Source organism: Xenopus tropicalis, chromosome 2, assembly GCF_000004195.4.
Source record: "Xenopus tropicalis strain Nigerian chromosome 2, UCB_Xtro_10.0, whole genome shotgun sequence".
Lineage (NCBI taxonomy): Eukaryota > Metazoa > Chordata > Amphibia > Anura > Pipidae > Xenopus > Xenopus tropicalis.
Genome location: NC_030678.2, coordinates 147,512,863 through 147,530,663, shown reverse-complemented (window position 1 = coordinate 147,530,663; position 17,801 = coordinate 147,512,863). Strand labels below are relative to the sequence as shown.

General features: G+C 41.4%; 1 protein-coding gene and 1 long non-coding RNA gene across 3 annotated transcripts in view; one reads left to right on the top strand and one right to left on the bottom strand.

Annotated features, from left to right (window-relative positions):
- Positions 1–5,655: 5,655 nt before the first annotated feature.
- Positions 5,656–17,801, bottom strand: part of LOC116408889 — a 26,197-nt gene continuing 14,051 nt past the window's right edge. Inside the window, exons 3-5 of the long non-coding RNA XR_004221377.1 lie at positions 13,098–13,370; positions 11,675–11,801; positions 5,656–6,029 (exon numbers count right to left, since the gene is read on the bottom strand). This is a non-coding gene — a long non-coding RNA (uncharacterized LOC116408889). The remainder of the gene's footprint in view (positions 6,030–11,674; positions 11,802–13,097; positions 13,371–17,801) is intronic.
- The window catches only part of LOC101730739 (sterol O-acyltransferase 2), a 24,413-nt gene continuing 12,348 nt past the window's right edge, over positions 5,737–17,801 (top strand). For both annotated transcript variants that reach the window (XM_031897210.1, XM_012957860.2), the window contains exons 1-7: positions 5,737–5,961; positions 11,157–11,215; positions 12,153–12,295; positions 13,944–14,003; positions 14,165–14,272; positions 15,560–15,842; positions 16,342–16,408. In XM_031897210.1, the coding sequence (XP_031753070.1) occupies positions 5,874–5,961; positions 11,157–11,215; positions 12,153–12,295; positions 13,944–14,003; positions 14,165–14,272; positions 15,560–15,842; positions 16,342–16,408 (808 nt within the window). In that variant the 5' untranslated portion in view covers positions 5,737–5,873. The remainder of the gene's footprint in view (positions 5,962–11,156; positions 11,216–12,152; positions 12,296–13,943; positions 14,004–14,164; positions 14,273–15,559; positions 15,843–16,341; positions 16,409–17,801) is intronic.

The following is a 17,801-nucleotide window of genomic DNA, read 5'->3' as shown; positions in this document are numbered from 1 at the left end:
ACGTATAGGGGATCGCGCCACCTCTTCGCCAGGCGCGTGCACGGACATAGGACGCGCGTATCACGTCATCACGGTGCGCCTGTAGCTTCGCGCCCCTGCTGCACTTGGGACGCATGCGCGATTGAGTACTCACAATTAGCCCACAGTAGAAGTGCACGGGAACGGAGATTCAGAGCTGATATGGCGATTCTGCTCCTACCCTGCTTATATGTACATATTTTAAGATGGAGACTGACAATACGCTGCATGAGCTTAGGAAGGATATGGCCACTACCACACCTACCCCAAGGGCTAGAAAGATTACTGACATTTGCAAGCACACTCTGCACAAAGGGGAACAGGGAAAGTGCAGGGATTGTGCGGAGCCATCAATAACCGCACCATTATTATCCCCTCACCCCGATATGGCACATACCGTGGTACCCCATGCTCAAAACAGCGCCAGTCAAGCTCAACCCACTCAAATATCTATCACACCAGAACTGGACAGGGAACCCATCCCTTCTACATCTGCAAAACCACCACAGCTAGAGGACTTCTTCTGACACGGAGGTCAGTGAACAAGATAGCAAACCAGAGTGGGGTGAGATATCAGATAGTGACACTGATACAGACAACTCAGGAAGAGATCAGTATTACTACTCTATCGCAGGCCCCGACATGGCTAAACGACTACTACAAGACATGCTAGCTACACTAGAAATTAAAGACGAGAGAACAACTGCATCAAAAGCCGACAGGGTACTGGGGGTACAGCCCAAAAAGGCTAGAACCTTCCCCGTTTTCAAATCCATTTCTCAATCGAAAACGAATGGGCGAAACCAGATCACCACCTTACCCTGACCCAACACTTCCTCACCACATATTCCATACCGGAAGAACAACAAAAACTCTGGGATAAGGCCCCCAGAGTTGATTCCGCAGTGGCCCGCCTTTCCAAAAATACCGCATTGCCCACTGAGGAAGCCGCCTTCAATGAACCTATGGATAAGAAATTGGAGGTCGCCCTCAGAAAAGGCTTCACCCATGCCACAGCAATTCTCAGGCCAGCAGTGGCATCAGCAGGATTGGCGAGGACAGCAAAATTCTGGTGCCAAGAACTAATCAAGCACCCGCCATCTTCACCACAGGCACTGCAGGAGGCTCTAGATCAAATTAGTGCTTCCTGTGCCTTCCTATCAGACGCAGCCATGGACACGTTACGATTAGCAGCCAAAACCAGCATGGACACGGTGATAGCCAGACAAGCATTATGGCTACGCCACTGGTCCGGAGACACAGCCTCAAAATCCAAGCTCCTTAACCTCAAGTTTACGGGAGACACTCTTTTCAGGCCCGACCTGAAACAAATAATTTCGGACGTCTCCGGGGGCAAGAGCTCCTTTTTACCTTCAGGCAAGAAGGCCAGACCTGAATCCACCAACAGATCCTACAACAGGCAGTGGAATACTCAGGGACGGTCCTTTCGCTCTTTTAGCAACTCATCATACCGCACATCACAGGGTAGCGGAGACACAAGGAAGAACAGACCATCCTGGCCGCAACAGCACAAACAAAGCAGGAAACCAGGACCCTCAAAAACCGCCTCTGCATGACTGCACACTAAACTTAGAGAGGGTAGGCGGTCGTCTTCAAAAATTTGTTTCAACCTGGCAAACCCACATACGGGACAATTGGGTACTGTCGATCATCAAAGAATCCCATTCGACAACCTGCCCCCTCGTACATTTACCTGTTCAGCCACCCCAAAAAGCCCAATCAGACAACTCGCTCTCACAAACATCATAGAGGAACTCCTGACCAACAATGTAATCTCTCCAGTTCCTTGGCAGGAGTACTATACAGGGTTCTACTCAATTTTATTCTTGGTAGAAAAGAAGGACGGCACCTTCCGCCCAGTCCTGAACCTGAAACCCTTGAACCCGTTCGTATCCACACAAAAGTTCCGCATGGAATCCCTGCGATTGGTAAGCACAATGCTACATGATGACAGTGGACCTACAGGACGCATACCTACATGTCTCCATTAAGGAAAGCTCACAGAGGTACCTGAGGTTCACAGTCCAGGGAAAACATTATCAATTCAGATGTATTGGTATAGCACTTACCCCATACCTGGACGACATCCTAATTCGCTCCCACTCCTACCAACAGGCCTCGAAGGACACACAGACCTGCATAACAACTCTATCACAGCACGGCTGGCTGGTGAACTACAAAAAGAGCCACCTGACACCAACCCAGCGCATCCAATTCCTAGGAATGTGGTTCAACTCCACATTTCAAACCATATCATTAACAACCGAGAAAGTTCAAAGAATAACATCGGCAGCTCAGGACCTGTGCGATCTGAACTTGACAACGGCAGAGGGATACCTCAAACTCTTGGGCTACATGGCAGCTGCCCTGGAAGCACTACCATTCAGCCGCTTCTACATGAGATGCTTCCAAAACCACTTCCTAAGACACTGGAACAAGGATCACTCAAACCTATCACAAGGGATCCCTATAACCAAACCAGTACATCAATCCCTCAAGTGGTGGACCTACCCGCACAACCTAACCATGGGCAGTCATCACTACGGATGCAAGCCTCACAGGCTGGGGTGCGATTTTCCCTCCACACACATGTCAAGGGACATGGACGGCCGAGGAGGCAAAACTGCCAATCTACGTCCTGGAGATCAGGGCCACATGAAACGCCATCTTCCACTGGTCTCAACACTTCAAAGGCCAGCCCCTTTGCATACAGTCGGACAATGCCACTACTGTAGCCTACCTCAATAAGCAGGGAGGCACCCGCAGCAGCCAAGCCATGCAAGAGGTGTCCCTGATACTCAATTATGCAGAATCACACGTCCCGGCAATGTCAGCAGTTTACATACCCGGCGTCCAGAACTGGGAGGCAGACTATCTCAGTCAACAACGGATAGATCAGGGAGAGTGGGCACTTCATCCGGACATATTCGAACTGATTGTGGACAAGGGGGGATGCCCAGACATAGACATGCTAGCATCCAGGTGCAACTTCAAAGTTCCTACATACTGCGCCAGGTCACAGGACCCGGGGGCGTCGTACGTGAATGCCTTAGTCATACCATGGACTTTCAACAAAGTCTATGCTTTTCCTCCGCTGGCCCTTTTACCCCAGATAATACGCAAGATCCAACAGGAACACACAGTGACAATTTTATTTGCCCCAGACTGGCCCAGGCGGACCTGGTATGCGGACCTCGTGACAATGTCAATAGCCCCACCATTGTGGCTACCCCTTAGACCGGACTTCCTGACCCAAGGTCCAATCAAACACGAGAACCCGGCAATGCTACATTTAAAACTGACCTGTGGCGCGCGAAGGGTTTCTCTACATCAGCCAATGACATCCTGCTGAAAGCCAGAAAACCTACCACTACGAAGGTTTATTATAGAACTTGGAGAGCCTTTATGGACTACTGTGCCTCAACACACATACCATACATAATTCAGTTCCTGCGGGGTGTAGCTAGAACCAGACCACCATATAGGGACCCCACGCCACCCTGGGACTTTAATGTAGTCCTAATAGCCTTACAAGGTCCTCCGTTTGAACCACTAGGGCTTGTGACCTAAAATTCCTTACTTGGAAAATAGCTTTCCTTACGTCAGCAAAATGGGTGTCCGACATAGGGGCCCTATCTCACAAAGAGCCCTGGCTTGTCATACACCAAGACAGAGCAGTTTTCAGAACAGTTCGATCCTTCACACCGAAGGTGGTCTCCCCATTTCATATCAACGAGGAAATTAATCTTCCCTCCCTATGCCCACGACCCACTAATACTAAGGAAAAGGCCCTTCACAAATTAGATGTGGTTAGGGCAATTAAATTCTATTTGGATAGATCAAAACACTACAGGAAGGCAGATGCCTTCCTGGTCACTTACGGGGCGAACAAGGGTTCCCCAGCATCTAAACGTACTATAGCCAGATGGCTGGTCAGCAAAAAAAACTATGCATAAGAACTCAAGAAACAGCCCTAACCATTTAGTATTAAAGCGCACTCTACCAGAGCAGTCATCACTTCATGGGCACTATACAATTCCGCCACACCAGACCAAATCTGTAAGGCAGCTATGTGGGCATCACTTTCCATGTTTGCAGGTCTTTCATTCTGCTCCAGCAGCTTTTGGTAGGAAAGTCCTACAAGCAGCAGTACAACACTAGAGCAAACCAGTGAATTCACCCACCCTAATTACGGGACAGCTTTAGGACGTCCCCATGGCATCTGCACTGACAGGTAGGGCCGTGCTAGAGAAAGGAGACTTTCTCATCTTTGGCAAGTGTATCCGCTAACTTGTGTGTCTTCTTTTGCCTGTGCAAATTTTGTGGTATGTATTATCTTATTAATCTATGTACTTGTTGTAACTTTGCAATTAACATTGATTGTTGTTAAACATTCTTTTATATATTATATAAAGGATTATACTTTTTAATACTACCACTGTGCTTGTATTTCTTGTGTGCAAACCCTTATTCTATTTAAAATTACTGTTTTTGGTGCCCTATGTGGGGGTACTGTTTTTGGGGTTTTTTTCAACCAAATACTTACATTGCTGTTTTCTGCCCTCCATTTATGTATATTTCCTCTCTAACTATTACTATACTTCTCTCTATCTACTCCTCCTAACTGGTCTACTATAAGAAAAACTGAAGGCAAAAAGAGGAGAACTAGTGAGAAGGCGGAGCCGAGAAGTTTCTTTTTCTTCTTCTGTACTGCCTCCGGAAGGGAATCCTTAACCCATGGCGTCTGCACTGACAGTACGGGCCGTCTAGAAAAGGATTTTCCATTAAAAATCCTCATTTAATAACCCTGTCCAGTAGTTATACCCTCCTTTGGTCACCAGGGGGAGTTTTTCCATATACCACTTATATTTTAGTTCCAGGGTTCTTAATTATTCTAGTACTTTGTAACAGAAATATGTGCCTAGGGTCTGAGCACCCCCTACTCCCTTTTGCACCCTAGGGATGTGCTTCTCTTGCCTACTGTTTGTTCTGGCCCTGAAAATGGCACTAAAAATGATACATAGAGACTATCTATGTCCGCAATGTGCAATAGCACTGGCAGATTTGCTTTATTGCTTGTGGGATTGCCCCCATATAAAAATCTGGATACAAACTAGGGACATGGACTATGTGCCACTGTTCCTGAAATGAGCAATATTTAGCTCATGCCCAGTTAATCATAACTTTTGAGCAGATTCCTTTCTCTTCAGACTAGAGGGGTGTGAGTTTCTGGCAGGTCCTGGTCCAGGTTTTCTGCGTTTTTTATGTTACTTTCTTTCTGCTTCCCTTTCCTTACTTTTTCTCTGCTCTTTCCTATTTATCCCTCATTAGTTACTATAAAGTTATAGATTGGTGCAGTGCACATGTTCAAACACGATAATCAGATTAGACATGATACAATAGTTTTATATATATATAATGCAGAAAGAACCAGGGAACTGGCTTTACATGCTGGAATGTATGAAAGGGAATGAGTCTGTTATAGACACCAGGATACAATGTGACTAATCCTTGCAGGCAAAAGTTCTATATACTCGTCTAATAATGTTATATATGTCTTGCAACATAAAAGCTAAAAGCTAACCAAAAGCAATATACAAATGGATTAAACACTTGTTGAAACATCTGTATTTTTTTATTGCAATCAGATAATTTGGGGAATTTAGATTAAAGTTCACTTTAAATTCCAAAGGTTAAATCAGCCACTTCAGCTGATAGGGAGAAACAAGCTGACCTGAAACCTTGCGGGGAAGGAGTCAGAGGAGGAGAAGAAGAATTACTGGTAACGTGTTAGGAGGGGGAGCGAGGACTCCTTTGTTCATCAAGAGGGCAAGATGGCCCTAGTGGAGGAGAAGGAGGAAGATTCACTGAGGCAAAGGAAGAACCATCACCCAAAGGAAGCAGCTTGCAATGGAAAAGCAGGTAAAGTTCCATTTCTCATCCACAGAGTGTGTCCAGTAATTCCCATTGCTTTTGTGCTACTTAGTTACCTGTGGGGAGAAGGGATGAACAAGTGTATAAAGCAATCTGATTTTCTTTTGTGATAGATTCTGAAAGGTATGGAAATCCCTCCACCTCTTCCAGCATTGGCGTATTCATCCCAAGCTTGTTTCCTAAACTCACCTCTGCACCCCCAGCCATATCTGTATCTGCTCATCATCATTTGCTTTCACATACTAAATTAAAAGAAAAATTCAGCTTTGATTAACTTCTGTTCTGTTGTAGATGGGCTGTTTTAAGCAACGTTTCAGCTGGTCGTAATTCGTTGATATTCTGCCTATTTGTAGTTTGCATACTGTCATGCTGATTGGATCACAGACCCCCTTAACTATCAGATTTACTGTGAGAGTTTAGCATTATTGTGATTGGTATTTTTTTTTATAGATTATCTTTCCTTTTAGACCACCTCCTTCCAACTACTGCTGTCTGGTTGCTATAATAATTAAACCCTAGCAACCAGATAACTGTTGAATGTAAGGCCTGAGAGTTGCAGAATAATAGGTGTACAGGATATTAAATAAGAAAAGACTTATGTAGGTCATACCCAGCAACCAAAAAAACAGATTTGACTGTAAGACTTACATGTTTTTTATATTTCTTTTTTTTATTGTTTATTTTGCTTTTCTGGGCCTTAGATATTAATTTTCCATTCTGATTTTAAAACCAATCAGTGGTTGCTATGGTAATTAATCCTTGGCAACCAGATAACATCTGAAATTTCAGTCCTGAAAGATGCTGCACAAACAAATGGAAAAAAAACAAAAAAAATAAATGTAATCCTAATAAGGATTCTGCTGTATACACAAAGACAATTTAAGGTGAACTATGCCTTTAACCTTGTGCCTGCCAATGACGTAGCACAGCATTTTCAGTTTTAAGGTTATATGAAAAGTACATTGCCTTCACAAAGTGCTCCTTGACCAGGCTAAACTCCAGCAGTGAAACAGTTAATATTAAGGCTGGTAGGTCCCCATGCCCTGTATCCTGTTCAGCTGACTAGACATTTAAGGTCACATCAGGTTTCTCTGTAAAGTCTATGTCACACTAGGCACTTTCTGTGTAGGCGTATCTACACTGGGGAGGAAAATGTCTGTGATTCTTTCTGCTTCAGCATCCTTGTGCACTGACGTGACTGACAGACATGGTATTTACCTGTAAGTATGCAGTTGGGGCAGAAATCTGCATTTTTGAGCGAAAATCTGCTGAATTTTATCTCACACACACAAATATCTCTGCATTGGGGGATGGAAACATCTTATAGAAGGTTTCAACAAACTGTAAAACAGACAATCCTGTGCATTCCCAGACTGGCGGCAAACTGCTCTTTCACCTTAAATTTCCCCAAGCTGACTAGATAGGCATAGATGGTACTAATCACTCTGGAAAAGCATAGAGTTTACTGGCAATGGAATCTGGTTGTGCTGCAAATACACATTGCATAATGGGATATTTAGGCCCAGAATGAGCTTTAAAATAGGACCTGCCATTTCTACTCTCATAGAGACCCAAACAGCCCCCTGGCCCAATAAATAGTGACTGTCTATAGCATCTTACAGCAGTTCCTCATTTACCAGAATTTACAGATTGCCAGTCCTGGGAATGTTCAAGCAAATATTAGTGCAAAATGGTGGAATGCAGAGCAGATGGAAGTTCTTTTTGAGAGCTAGATTTTACACAATACATAAGAATTCAGTAAATTCAAAATTTTTGGTTGGACTTAAATTTAACCGCCAAATTCTGAACAAATGGTTGGAGTTTATTTCTACTGTAAAGGTCAACAAAATAATTCATTATATTAGTCCCACTTCACTTATAAGTCAATCACTTTAGTTAGGAACATATCAATGGTGTCATCCTGCTTTCCACAGATTTCTTCCAGTTCCCCCCAAACAAACACACTTTTTAAATAAATACTCCTTTCCCATAGTGTGACTAAGGCTTATTTCTCTAGTATTAGGCACTGGCCTTCATGTGTTTTCCCTTGGCTTGCAGTGCATTGGCCCTGCAATACACAAACTGAACTGCTTATCAGTCAATGTCCCCAGAACCCTAAAATTTCCTGGCCCCCAGCAACTGCAGGGTCTGCTTTCTCTAGTTATGGGAAAATATATTTTTCCAACTTTCTTTTCATTGAAAATTTAATAATAGGTTACATGACATAGTTATGAAAACACATTGTACTACATTACAGAATCAGTGATTGAAAATTAGCATATATGTGACTGGTACACAGGGGACCTGCAATTGGGGACATAATAGGAACAAAACTGGAACTACAAACAAATAAACTGTCTGGGCTCCCTTGTGTTGCCTGCCAATTTATACTGAATTTGGCACAAGTAATGTTGCCTCTGACCCAGTTATTATCTACCTTTGCATCTGCATCTCAAGGCTTCTAAGTTAATTAGTTATATATTCTTGAATGGCATCCCAGTTTCCCCAAATTTTGTTGAACAGGTCCATAGTGTTATTCCTAAGTGCTGTCAGGTATTCCATTCTACTGGTATGGAAGACACTCTCCAGAAAGTCTAATTCCGTAGGGGGATGTGTATTCTTCCATTTCCCTGTGATGAAGCATCTGGCAGCTGTGAGAAGTGCATTAGCAAGTTTTTGGGTTGGGATTGTTAAATTCTGGATTTTTTTCCCAAGGACCAGTGTCATTGAGTCTCTTTAGGTTTCGAATAATACTACAAACAAAGATATCTGGTGAGGCACATTGTTGCTTCCAAAAATGGAAAACCGATTAGTCTTCGTCTCATGGTTCAGTGATCGTGAAAGTGCGTCTAATAAAGCTGAGGGGGCACTTTGTTTACACTTTGAGAACCACATCTAATTTCTAGGCCTGTAGAGACTTGTGGTAAAGCTACAGTAGATAGCAAGGACATGTGGGCTTTTTCCACCAGTCCAAGTGGGTGTGCAGCTGCCTCAGACAGACTCAGATCTATCCTCGGTAAAGTAAGATAATCATTTTCTCAAGCTGGTGAGAGTTTTATTTGACTTCTCAGGGCTCCTAAAACCAAGCAATGTAATTTATTATCTTTTTTTTCTTTCTTTCCTTCTTTCCAATTTAAATAAACAAGAGGACAATGACAATTCAATATCAGTACAAAGGTTAGGTCCCAAACACATGCACAATTTTACCTTACTGTGCACAACAGTAGAACATATTGTGCAATAAAAGTTTTATTTTAGTCTCTTGTGTGAAGCAGGGATGTGGCCCTGTACATGCTATAGTTGTATTGTTTATATACTGTTTAAATATTTGCTGAAACTCACTGTCTCACTGACACCTTATCAATCTCTCATAGTGTAGGGCTGTTTGTATGTTCTTGTGCTAGCATGATTCTCAAGAAGTACTTTTATTTCTTAGCAATAAGGAATCTGAGAGCTTATTTCACGTAAAACCCTGTGCTAGGCTAAGGTTATCCATGTTTGAGCTAGTACTGTAGCAGAAGACTACAAACAAAAGCATTCCCATAGGACTCATTCCAATAGATGCTGAAAACATGAGGGAAAAAAGAACAACCTGAAGGCCACTTATGGTTCAGATATGTGGTTTTGTGTCATAACAGTTTGTTGAGTAAATCATCAATGTATGTCCACCATGAGCTGGAATGAGGCAAACACTTGTTTTCTGGTCAGATGGTTAAACAAAATGCAAGTTTTATTTGTTTGTACATTTTTTTATGTATTTGTTTATGTATTTATTTTCCTTTTTTTTTTAAACACAACACATTTATTCAGCACTTTAGAGAGATTGTTTAGCATTCACATCTATTCCTGCCTCAGTGTTGATTACAGCCTATGGTTTCTATCACATTGACACATAAGTCTAGGGTTCCTGTCACATTCACAAATAGTCAATTTCATTAACATCCAGTTAACCCAAAGTTAACAAAGACACAAGGAAAACAAAAAACTCCTTTCAGACACTGTCCAGATTGGAAAAATCAGGCAAACCATAGGACCACTATGCATGTTTGAGGCCTTTGAAGGTGCCTGAACATCAGGGAACATTCATTCTGAATCATCAGATAGGTGTAGAATTCTTTTGTTTCTACCTGCTTATGGATGTATGTATGTCTTTATTTATAAAGCACTACTTATGTATGCAACGCTGTACGTAGAATACATATCTGACCATTCAGCTCTTAATGTTAGTGGAGTGGACAAACCAATGGTCACAGGATTGTAATTGTAATGTGTATGGCCATTGTTATATTTAAAACAATTATAAATGTCTTTAGCATAATCATATGGGCTGATTTATTAAAAGCTTGGTGCAGGTGTGGGGAGGGACTCCAAATCATGTCTCTTAGCTCCCTATACACTTTGGGGCACATTTACTAATCCACGAATCCGAATCCCGAATGGGATAAAATCGTATTGGAAACGAAAATTTCGGAAGATCGCAAATATCACGAAAATGGTTACGAAATAATCGCATTAGTCACGATAATATCGTATTGGTGATCCAAAAGTCATGAAATTTTCGTAGCAAACAATTGTAAACAGCGGTAAAACCTTTCCGATTTTTTCGTGCAAACGTCCGAAAAAGTCGTGCGGCGTACGAAAAAGTCGTGCGGCGTACGAAAAAGTTGTGCGCCGTACGAAAAAGTCATACGGACGCCCGAAAAAAATGGCGAAAATACGCTCGGAGCATTCGCATGAACGCTCGAGCGTTCGTGCTTTTGTAAATGTGCCCCTTTGTGTCTAGCCTTTCTGTCATTATTTATTGTGATGTAAGGTGCAGAGCACAAATCTGCCACACTCAAGGAAACCCTATCTTTGTCATAAGTATGCGAAGATGGGGCACCCTGGCACTTATGTTTTGGCATTCCTGGCTTGCTCTTGATGATGCACATGCTAGGAGTGTTGAGAGAGAGGCACAACCAATTGTACCTAAAGGTGCTGCTTAGAAATTTGAGGCGTCAACATGTAAATTATAAAAAAAGCAAATTTTGTGTTGTACCCCTCCAGTTGCAAATAAGGCCAATAGTTCTGCATTTTGCTACTCACTGCTGTACGTATTCATGACTTGTAATGCTAGAAAATCAAGGCATTAGATGACATAGAGCTGTTCTTATAGCAGATATGACTGTTTACTCTGTTTTTAGGTGGTCTGTCAGATGGCAATGGCATCAATATTCTTACTGAATGGAAGAAACACATGGAGGTAGGAAATACATACATTTAGTACAGTTATTGGACTAATATCTAAGTTTGATCAACTGTAAAGGATGATGGTATTTTAAGGAGGACTCTGGGCCATTACAAGATAAGTAATACAGCTATAGGATTTATTTTCCAGAATGCTTGGGGCCTGGGGTTTCCTGCAGGGGCGCTGCTGCCATGAAGCAAGTTGAGAAACTCACCTCAGGTGGCAGCAACTCTGAAGTTACCAGGGTGGCAGGATTTCTAGTACAGACAGCGATGTTGCGATGTCTGCACTAGCGATGTTCCCTTCCCCCCTTGGGTGAGGGGCAGCAACCAATATGGAGCTCAGTTACCATCAAGTACAATGGACTGTTTTATTACGGAGAAAAAAAATACTCACTTTTACAAATTTGCTCAAAATGAGCTCTACGGGCGATGTCCTTCCCATCATTTTGTATAAAGGATCCTATACACTTACCAGTCGTTTAACTTTTTATAATTTCTATTCCACTGTATGAAGTATTCTTCTGAATTGCCAATCCCTGCTTGCAACTTGCATCAGAAATGGTAAAACTTAAACAGAACACTGTTCAGACTGCTTAAAGCTGCATTGATAAATAAAAATTGAATAAAGTCAGTTTGTAAAAGTCTTTCCTAAAAACAGGCAAAGTTAAAAAAAGAAAATGTCCTTGTGTACTTTTACCCTTAGTTTAGCTTAACTGTAGGCACAGAAATATTAATTGTGAAGCATATAGCACCAAAGCATTCAAGCGGTCTTTGAACATTGAAACTGAAAGAATATCTCTGTCCCATATCTTCTCTAAAGTAAAGGTTGAATCAAGCCAGGGATTATATCCATCTTTATCAATACCATGTCTGACCTTGCTTATAGCACACTGCACAGTAAATTGACACTTCATAAATTAAAGATTCTAATCTGCCTGTTGCACTTTCAGGGGGTAAAGGCTGAACTGGTAGAAGAAATGAGCTGCCACCTAAAGGATCTCCTTGATAAAGCTGTGGCAGAGACCATGCATTCATACAAAAGTAAACAAGCTTCCACACTGTCCTCAAAAAAAGATCATGTTAATAATAAAAGGTAAAAGTGAATAACTTGTATTAACAGATACAGGAGGACATTAATAACCTTCTCCAAATACAAAACTGAGATCTGTTTACTAATTTACTCTTAGGGGCACATTTACTAATCCACGAATCCGAATCACGAATGGGAAAAAATCGTATTGGAAACGAAAATTTCGGAAGATCGCAAATATCACGAAAATGCTTACGAAAAAATCGTATTAGTCACGATAATATCGTATTGGCGATCCGAAAGTCACAAAATTTTCGTACCGAACAATTGTAAACAGCGGTAAAGCCTTTCCGATTTTTTCGTGCAAACGTCCGAAAAAGTTGTGCGCCGTACGAAAAAGGCATGCGCCGTACGAAAAAGTCGTGCGGACGCCCGAAAAAATCGGCAAAAATACGCTCGGAGCGTTCGTGCCTTTGTAAATGTGCCCCTTAGAGTGATGGCACATGAAGAGACTTTAAGGACTAAATGCCCAGAGCCCTCAACTGTGCAAGATATACAGTGAAACATGCAAATTATCATTGGCCACTTTTGTTGTTATGAGTAGGCTTATAACAACCAGCTACACCCTCAAGTATGGGTATGCAGTTGCCACTTGTCTGACAGTCTACTGCTGCCCATAGGGCATAGGGACCATAGTCATCCTTTTTATGTTGCCACTTTTTTTTCAATAAGGAAAGAGGCAAGGTTTTGGTATGGAAACTGCAGAAGCCAACTTAACAATAGTAAGCCTGAAATATCTTAAAGGACAACTAAAGCATAAAAATGAATATGGACGAAAAACCTGTATTTTATAACCTGAACTTACTGTATACTAGTGTAGAGGATCAACAGCCCTACAACCATAATGATCCAGGCCTTTAAAGTTTCCATGGGAGGTGGCCACCTTGAATCTTGTTATGCCATCTTTTAAGTGTCAGTGATACTGCACATGCTTAGTGGTCATCAAATATCATAAAGAAGATGTTGGTTCCTACGCTCAGGTGACAGCAGCCCAGATCTTGTGCAGTGAATCAGCAGAAAAGAACATGAGGAGCTACTGGGGGCAAATTCATCTTCCCTGCTCAGGGGCTGTGGTCACCTGGGCAGAAATACAAAACAAGATTGTAGCTGAGGTTTTAGCATCAAGAACTAGCACTATGAAAAAGGAAGAAATAAAACTAAGAATAGATATTATGAAATAGTTAGTGCAGCCATACTTTTTTTTTTTTTTTTACAAATGTCAGCCCCTAACTATAGCCACGTGGCGATTTCCGATCTTTCGCACGAAAGATCGTACAATCGGCCACTAACTGTTCAGGGCTGAAACGGCAGCTAAGGAGGTAGAAACAATAGGATTTCTACCTCCGTCTCCCGATTCAGCCCTGAAGGCAGATTTTGATCAGGCGCCTTCTATGGCGCCCGATCAAAATATTTTAACCGGCCCGATCGGTGAGTCGACCGATATCAGCAGCTTCCTGCGATATCGGTCGACTCACCGACTTGCCATACACGCACCTAATATCATACGAAACAAGGTTTCGTACGATATTAGCGGTGCGTGTATGGCCAGATTTAGTGTCTGTTCTCAATGGTGTTTTGTGATTGCTGGTAATAAAACTGCCATTGTATACTGCCATGCTGCTTCATAAAACCTTATGCGTTTTATCCCCAGGCACCAAGGATCTATTTCTGAAAAGCAGAAAGTATTTATGCATCGTGCTTCTCTGTTGGAGTAAGTGAGAAATAAGAAGACTGAAAATAACCAATGTCAAAGAAACATATTTAAAAGGAACAGAGTTGCATGGGGGCAGCCCTGTGCAAGCACTTGTTATGAGAGGGTAGCCCATTTACTGGCAGCTACAGGCAAATAATTGGATGTCTCTTCTCACCTAGTGATCTGATGGAGGTGGAGCATTTCCGCACTATTTATCACATGTTTGTGGCTGTACTTTGTGTTTTCGTTATAAGTACTACAGCTGTGGACATCATTGACCAGGGCAGGTGAGAGAATAAATTATTAAGCAATTAAAGGAATACTGTCATGGGAAAACATGTTTTTTTTTTTTTTTTTTTTTTTTAAAAACACATCGGTTAATCGAGCTTCTCCAGCAGAATCCTGCATTGAATTCTGAATTTATTTTTTTTTTTTTTTTTTTTTTAAAGCACGAAAAGATTTTTTTATATTTAATTTTGAAGTTTCACATGGGGCTAGCCATATTCTTTATTTCCCAGGGTGCCACAGCCATGTGACCTGTGCTCTGATAAACTTCAGTCACACTTATCACCCCTCTCCCTTTCCACCAGCATCCGATCAGCAGAACAATGGGAAGGGAGCAAGATAGCAGCTCCCAGTAGATATTAGAATAGTGCTCAATAGTAAGAAATCCAAATCCGGCTTGGGACTCCTCCAGTTACATGGGAGTAGGAGAAAAAATAGGTTACCTGAAAGCTCAAGATGGCGCCTACACACCAGTATTACAACTAAAAATGTGTAATTTAGAAATAAAAAGTATACCATAAAAATCACTGTATCCCTTAAAACAATATATAGGAAAAATATTCACTTCACTGAAGTTTTTGTCTGCAACCGTCTCACGGACCATTGTGCAGCTGTACAGCCCCTCCAGACTGGCTAGCTTATTGGACCACGTATGGGGCTAAACCAATGGTCAGATATCAATTAGGCAGGTTTTAAAATCCCCTTAGGTCAGCAACACATCCGTCTGCTCATGTCATCCTTTTTCGATGGTGGCAAGGCATTAGACCAGCCCAATTTGTGCATGAGTATGTAGGTTTTCTGGTGTATGCTCACTTACTGTGACACCATATACATGCCTGCATTGTGAAGCAATTTGCAGGCATTTTGCCCCAAGTGCATGGGAGAAAGGGCAACTAAACCAATTTTGAAGACTAGAGAGGAAAAGAAGCCTTTGCCTAGGTCATCATTCTCTATTTGATAAGCCAAACTGATTGGGCAAATGGGAAGTGAACATTCAATCTACTTGCAAAGGCCCAGTGGTAGATGTGATTTGTCCCGATTACCATCCATAGTGCATGTTTGTTGGGGATAGGCATCATATAAATTTATATGATACATTTTTAAGAGACTTTGTTTGGCTGACAGCAGTGATAAGTTGGGTATATAAACTTAGTTCCATGTAAAGGTACTTTTAACAGATTTTGTTGGTTTCCCTTTGAAGTTGGCAATTGGCATTGAATTTAAAGGTGAACTGTCCAGAGTTCCTTTCCCATTGTGCTTATTGTACCCTTAATCTTCTCTCATTACAGACTGTTTCTGGATCTCGACCTTTTGTTCTACACCTTTGGCCAGCTTAGCACTGTTGTGTGGACATGGCTCTGTCTATTTATGTATACACTTCTGGTTCCTTACAGAGCCTTACATGTTTTGGGATCTTTATACCCAGAATCAAGCCATCCGTTGCTGCTCTCTGCTTTTATAGGAGGGCTGCTGCTTGTCTGCCAAATATTTGTTCTTGGTGTACTGCCAATATATGTTGTGACACAGTACAAGCTGCCTCCTGCATCCAGCCTTATCGTTATCCTTGAGCAGGTGAGTAGCACAAACAGTTATTTTAGAGGGGGGGGCATTATGGGGATTTAAAAAAAAAAAAAAAAAAAAAGACTTCTCATCTATACTACGTTTATGGAGACAATACGGGTGTTATCTACATTTAAAGAAAAAGTCATCCTTAACAGAGAAGGATGATGTTGCCCTATGCTGACCCTTGGTGTCTGTGCACAGCTACACTGGAAGTCACAAAATGAACCCTGCAATGCTGTTGCTGTGCTCGTGTTGCCCCTTCAACTTTTTTGACACAATGGAAGAGGTATTTCTCTTAATACTGTGGCTGGTTCATTGTTACACTGTACATTTAAGGTATAGAACCGTATATTGAGTAAAATTGATCCTAAAGGTGAGTTTGAGTTCAATTTAAAAGCAGCAACACACAAATGTACTTATATTGGTCATTGTATATATCATTATAGTACATAGTAATATATTACATAGCACAAGATTAGTGATGTGTTATATTTACATCTTCTTTCAGGTTCGTTTCCTGATGAAGAGCTACTCCTTTTTGCGAGAATGTGTTCCACTGCTCCTGAGAAATGAGAGTATGTCTCAACTAATAAATATAGATATTTTTGGACTCAAACACTAAAATATGCAAATTTGAAGAAAGCACATTTCAACACTTTAAAATATAAATTCAACATGTATTGACAGATTGACCATACTCAATATATTTGTCCCATAGGAATCTGGGATAAAATGTTTTTCTTCTATGTTTGCCCAGTAGGCTGTGTCAACCATTATATGCAGGCCAGAGGGGCTGCTGTAAGATGCCATAGACAGTCACTATCTACTGGGCCTCTGTGTACTTGAAATGCCAGGGCCTATTTTGAATCCTAGTCCGGAACTGATTATTGCTATAGCATTAAGCATTCCATGAAATCTTGATTTGAAAAATATGCAGATTTTTTTTTTAAAAAACAGGAGAAATGGAAAATTCTTGTTCTCATTTTGTGTGTAGGATTTTTTTTTTAATAGATTGGATTAACAAATATTTCTCTTAGGAAAAACATTTACTTCCCTGAGTGTTTTTAAATCTGAATTGTTGACTGGGATGATACTATATCAGATAAAAATAATTTTAAAAAAATTATATTCAATATTTATTATATTAACAAAGGAAAGTAATACAAAAAAATAAAGGTACAACCAATACATGTTATCGGAAATGTAAAGAACAAAAAGGAAAGAAAGGATTTGCAATCTCCAAGTCAGAAAGGACAGAAATATAATTTAGAAAATATTGCAAAAAGTGTAATTATAACTCAAATAAAAAAGGAACCAATTGCTACACAAGCTAAAAACAATGCCCAAAACTCAAAATATGCAAATGGTAAAATAATGCAAAGTCATTATCAAGTTCAAATACTTATTTACATAGACACATAATAGCCCTAAAACTTTCCCTTCTCCCACCTAGCATTACATTTTCCTTTTATACACGACATTGCTTCCTAGAGCTCTAAACCTGTCAATCATGTTGGGCTGATGGCACTACATTATCTACATTACTATATCTACAATGAAATCTTTCCACCAGGCAAGCAACATGACCGACAAAGCTCTAGGGGTTCTTTCTAAGTGAGGATATGGTTTCTATCCCTAGGGCCAAACGATCGGATTACATTTGCGGCCATGGGCAGTCGGTTCGGGGACCGCATCAACGAGCCGATGCGGTCCCCGATCCGACTGGATTGTCTAACCTGGCCGATCGATATCTGGCCAATTTCAGTCCAGATATCGGTCAGCGAGGCCGCTCGTTTCTGCCCATACACGGGCCGATTACCTGCCGAATCGGTCCAAGGGACCGATATCGGCAGCTTCTATCGGCCCGTGCTTATTAATTTCTTTAGCAAACAGAAATGTTTGGCATACAGCAGGTTCATGAAACTAAATAAATGTGTACAAGGGTCTGGGCCGGGATTAAATACACTA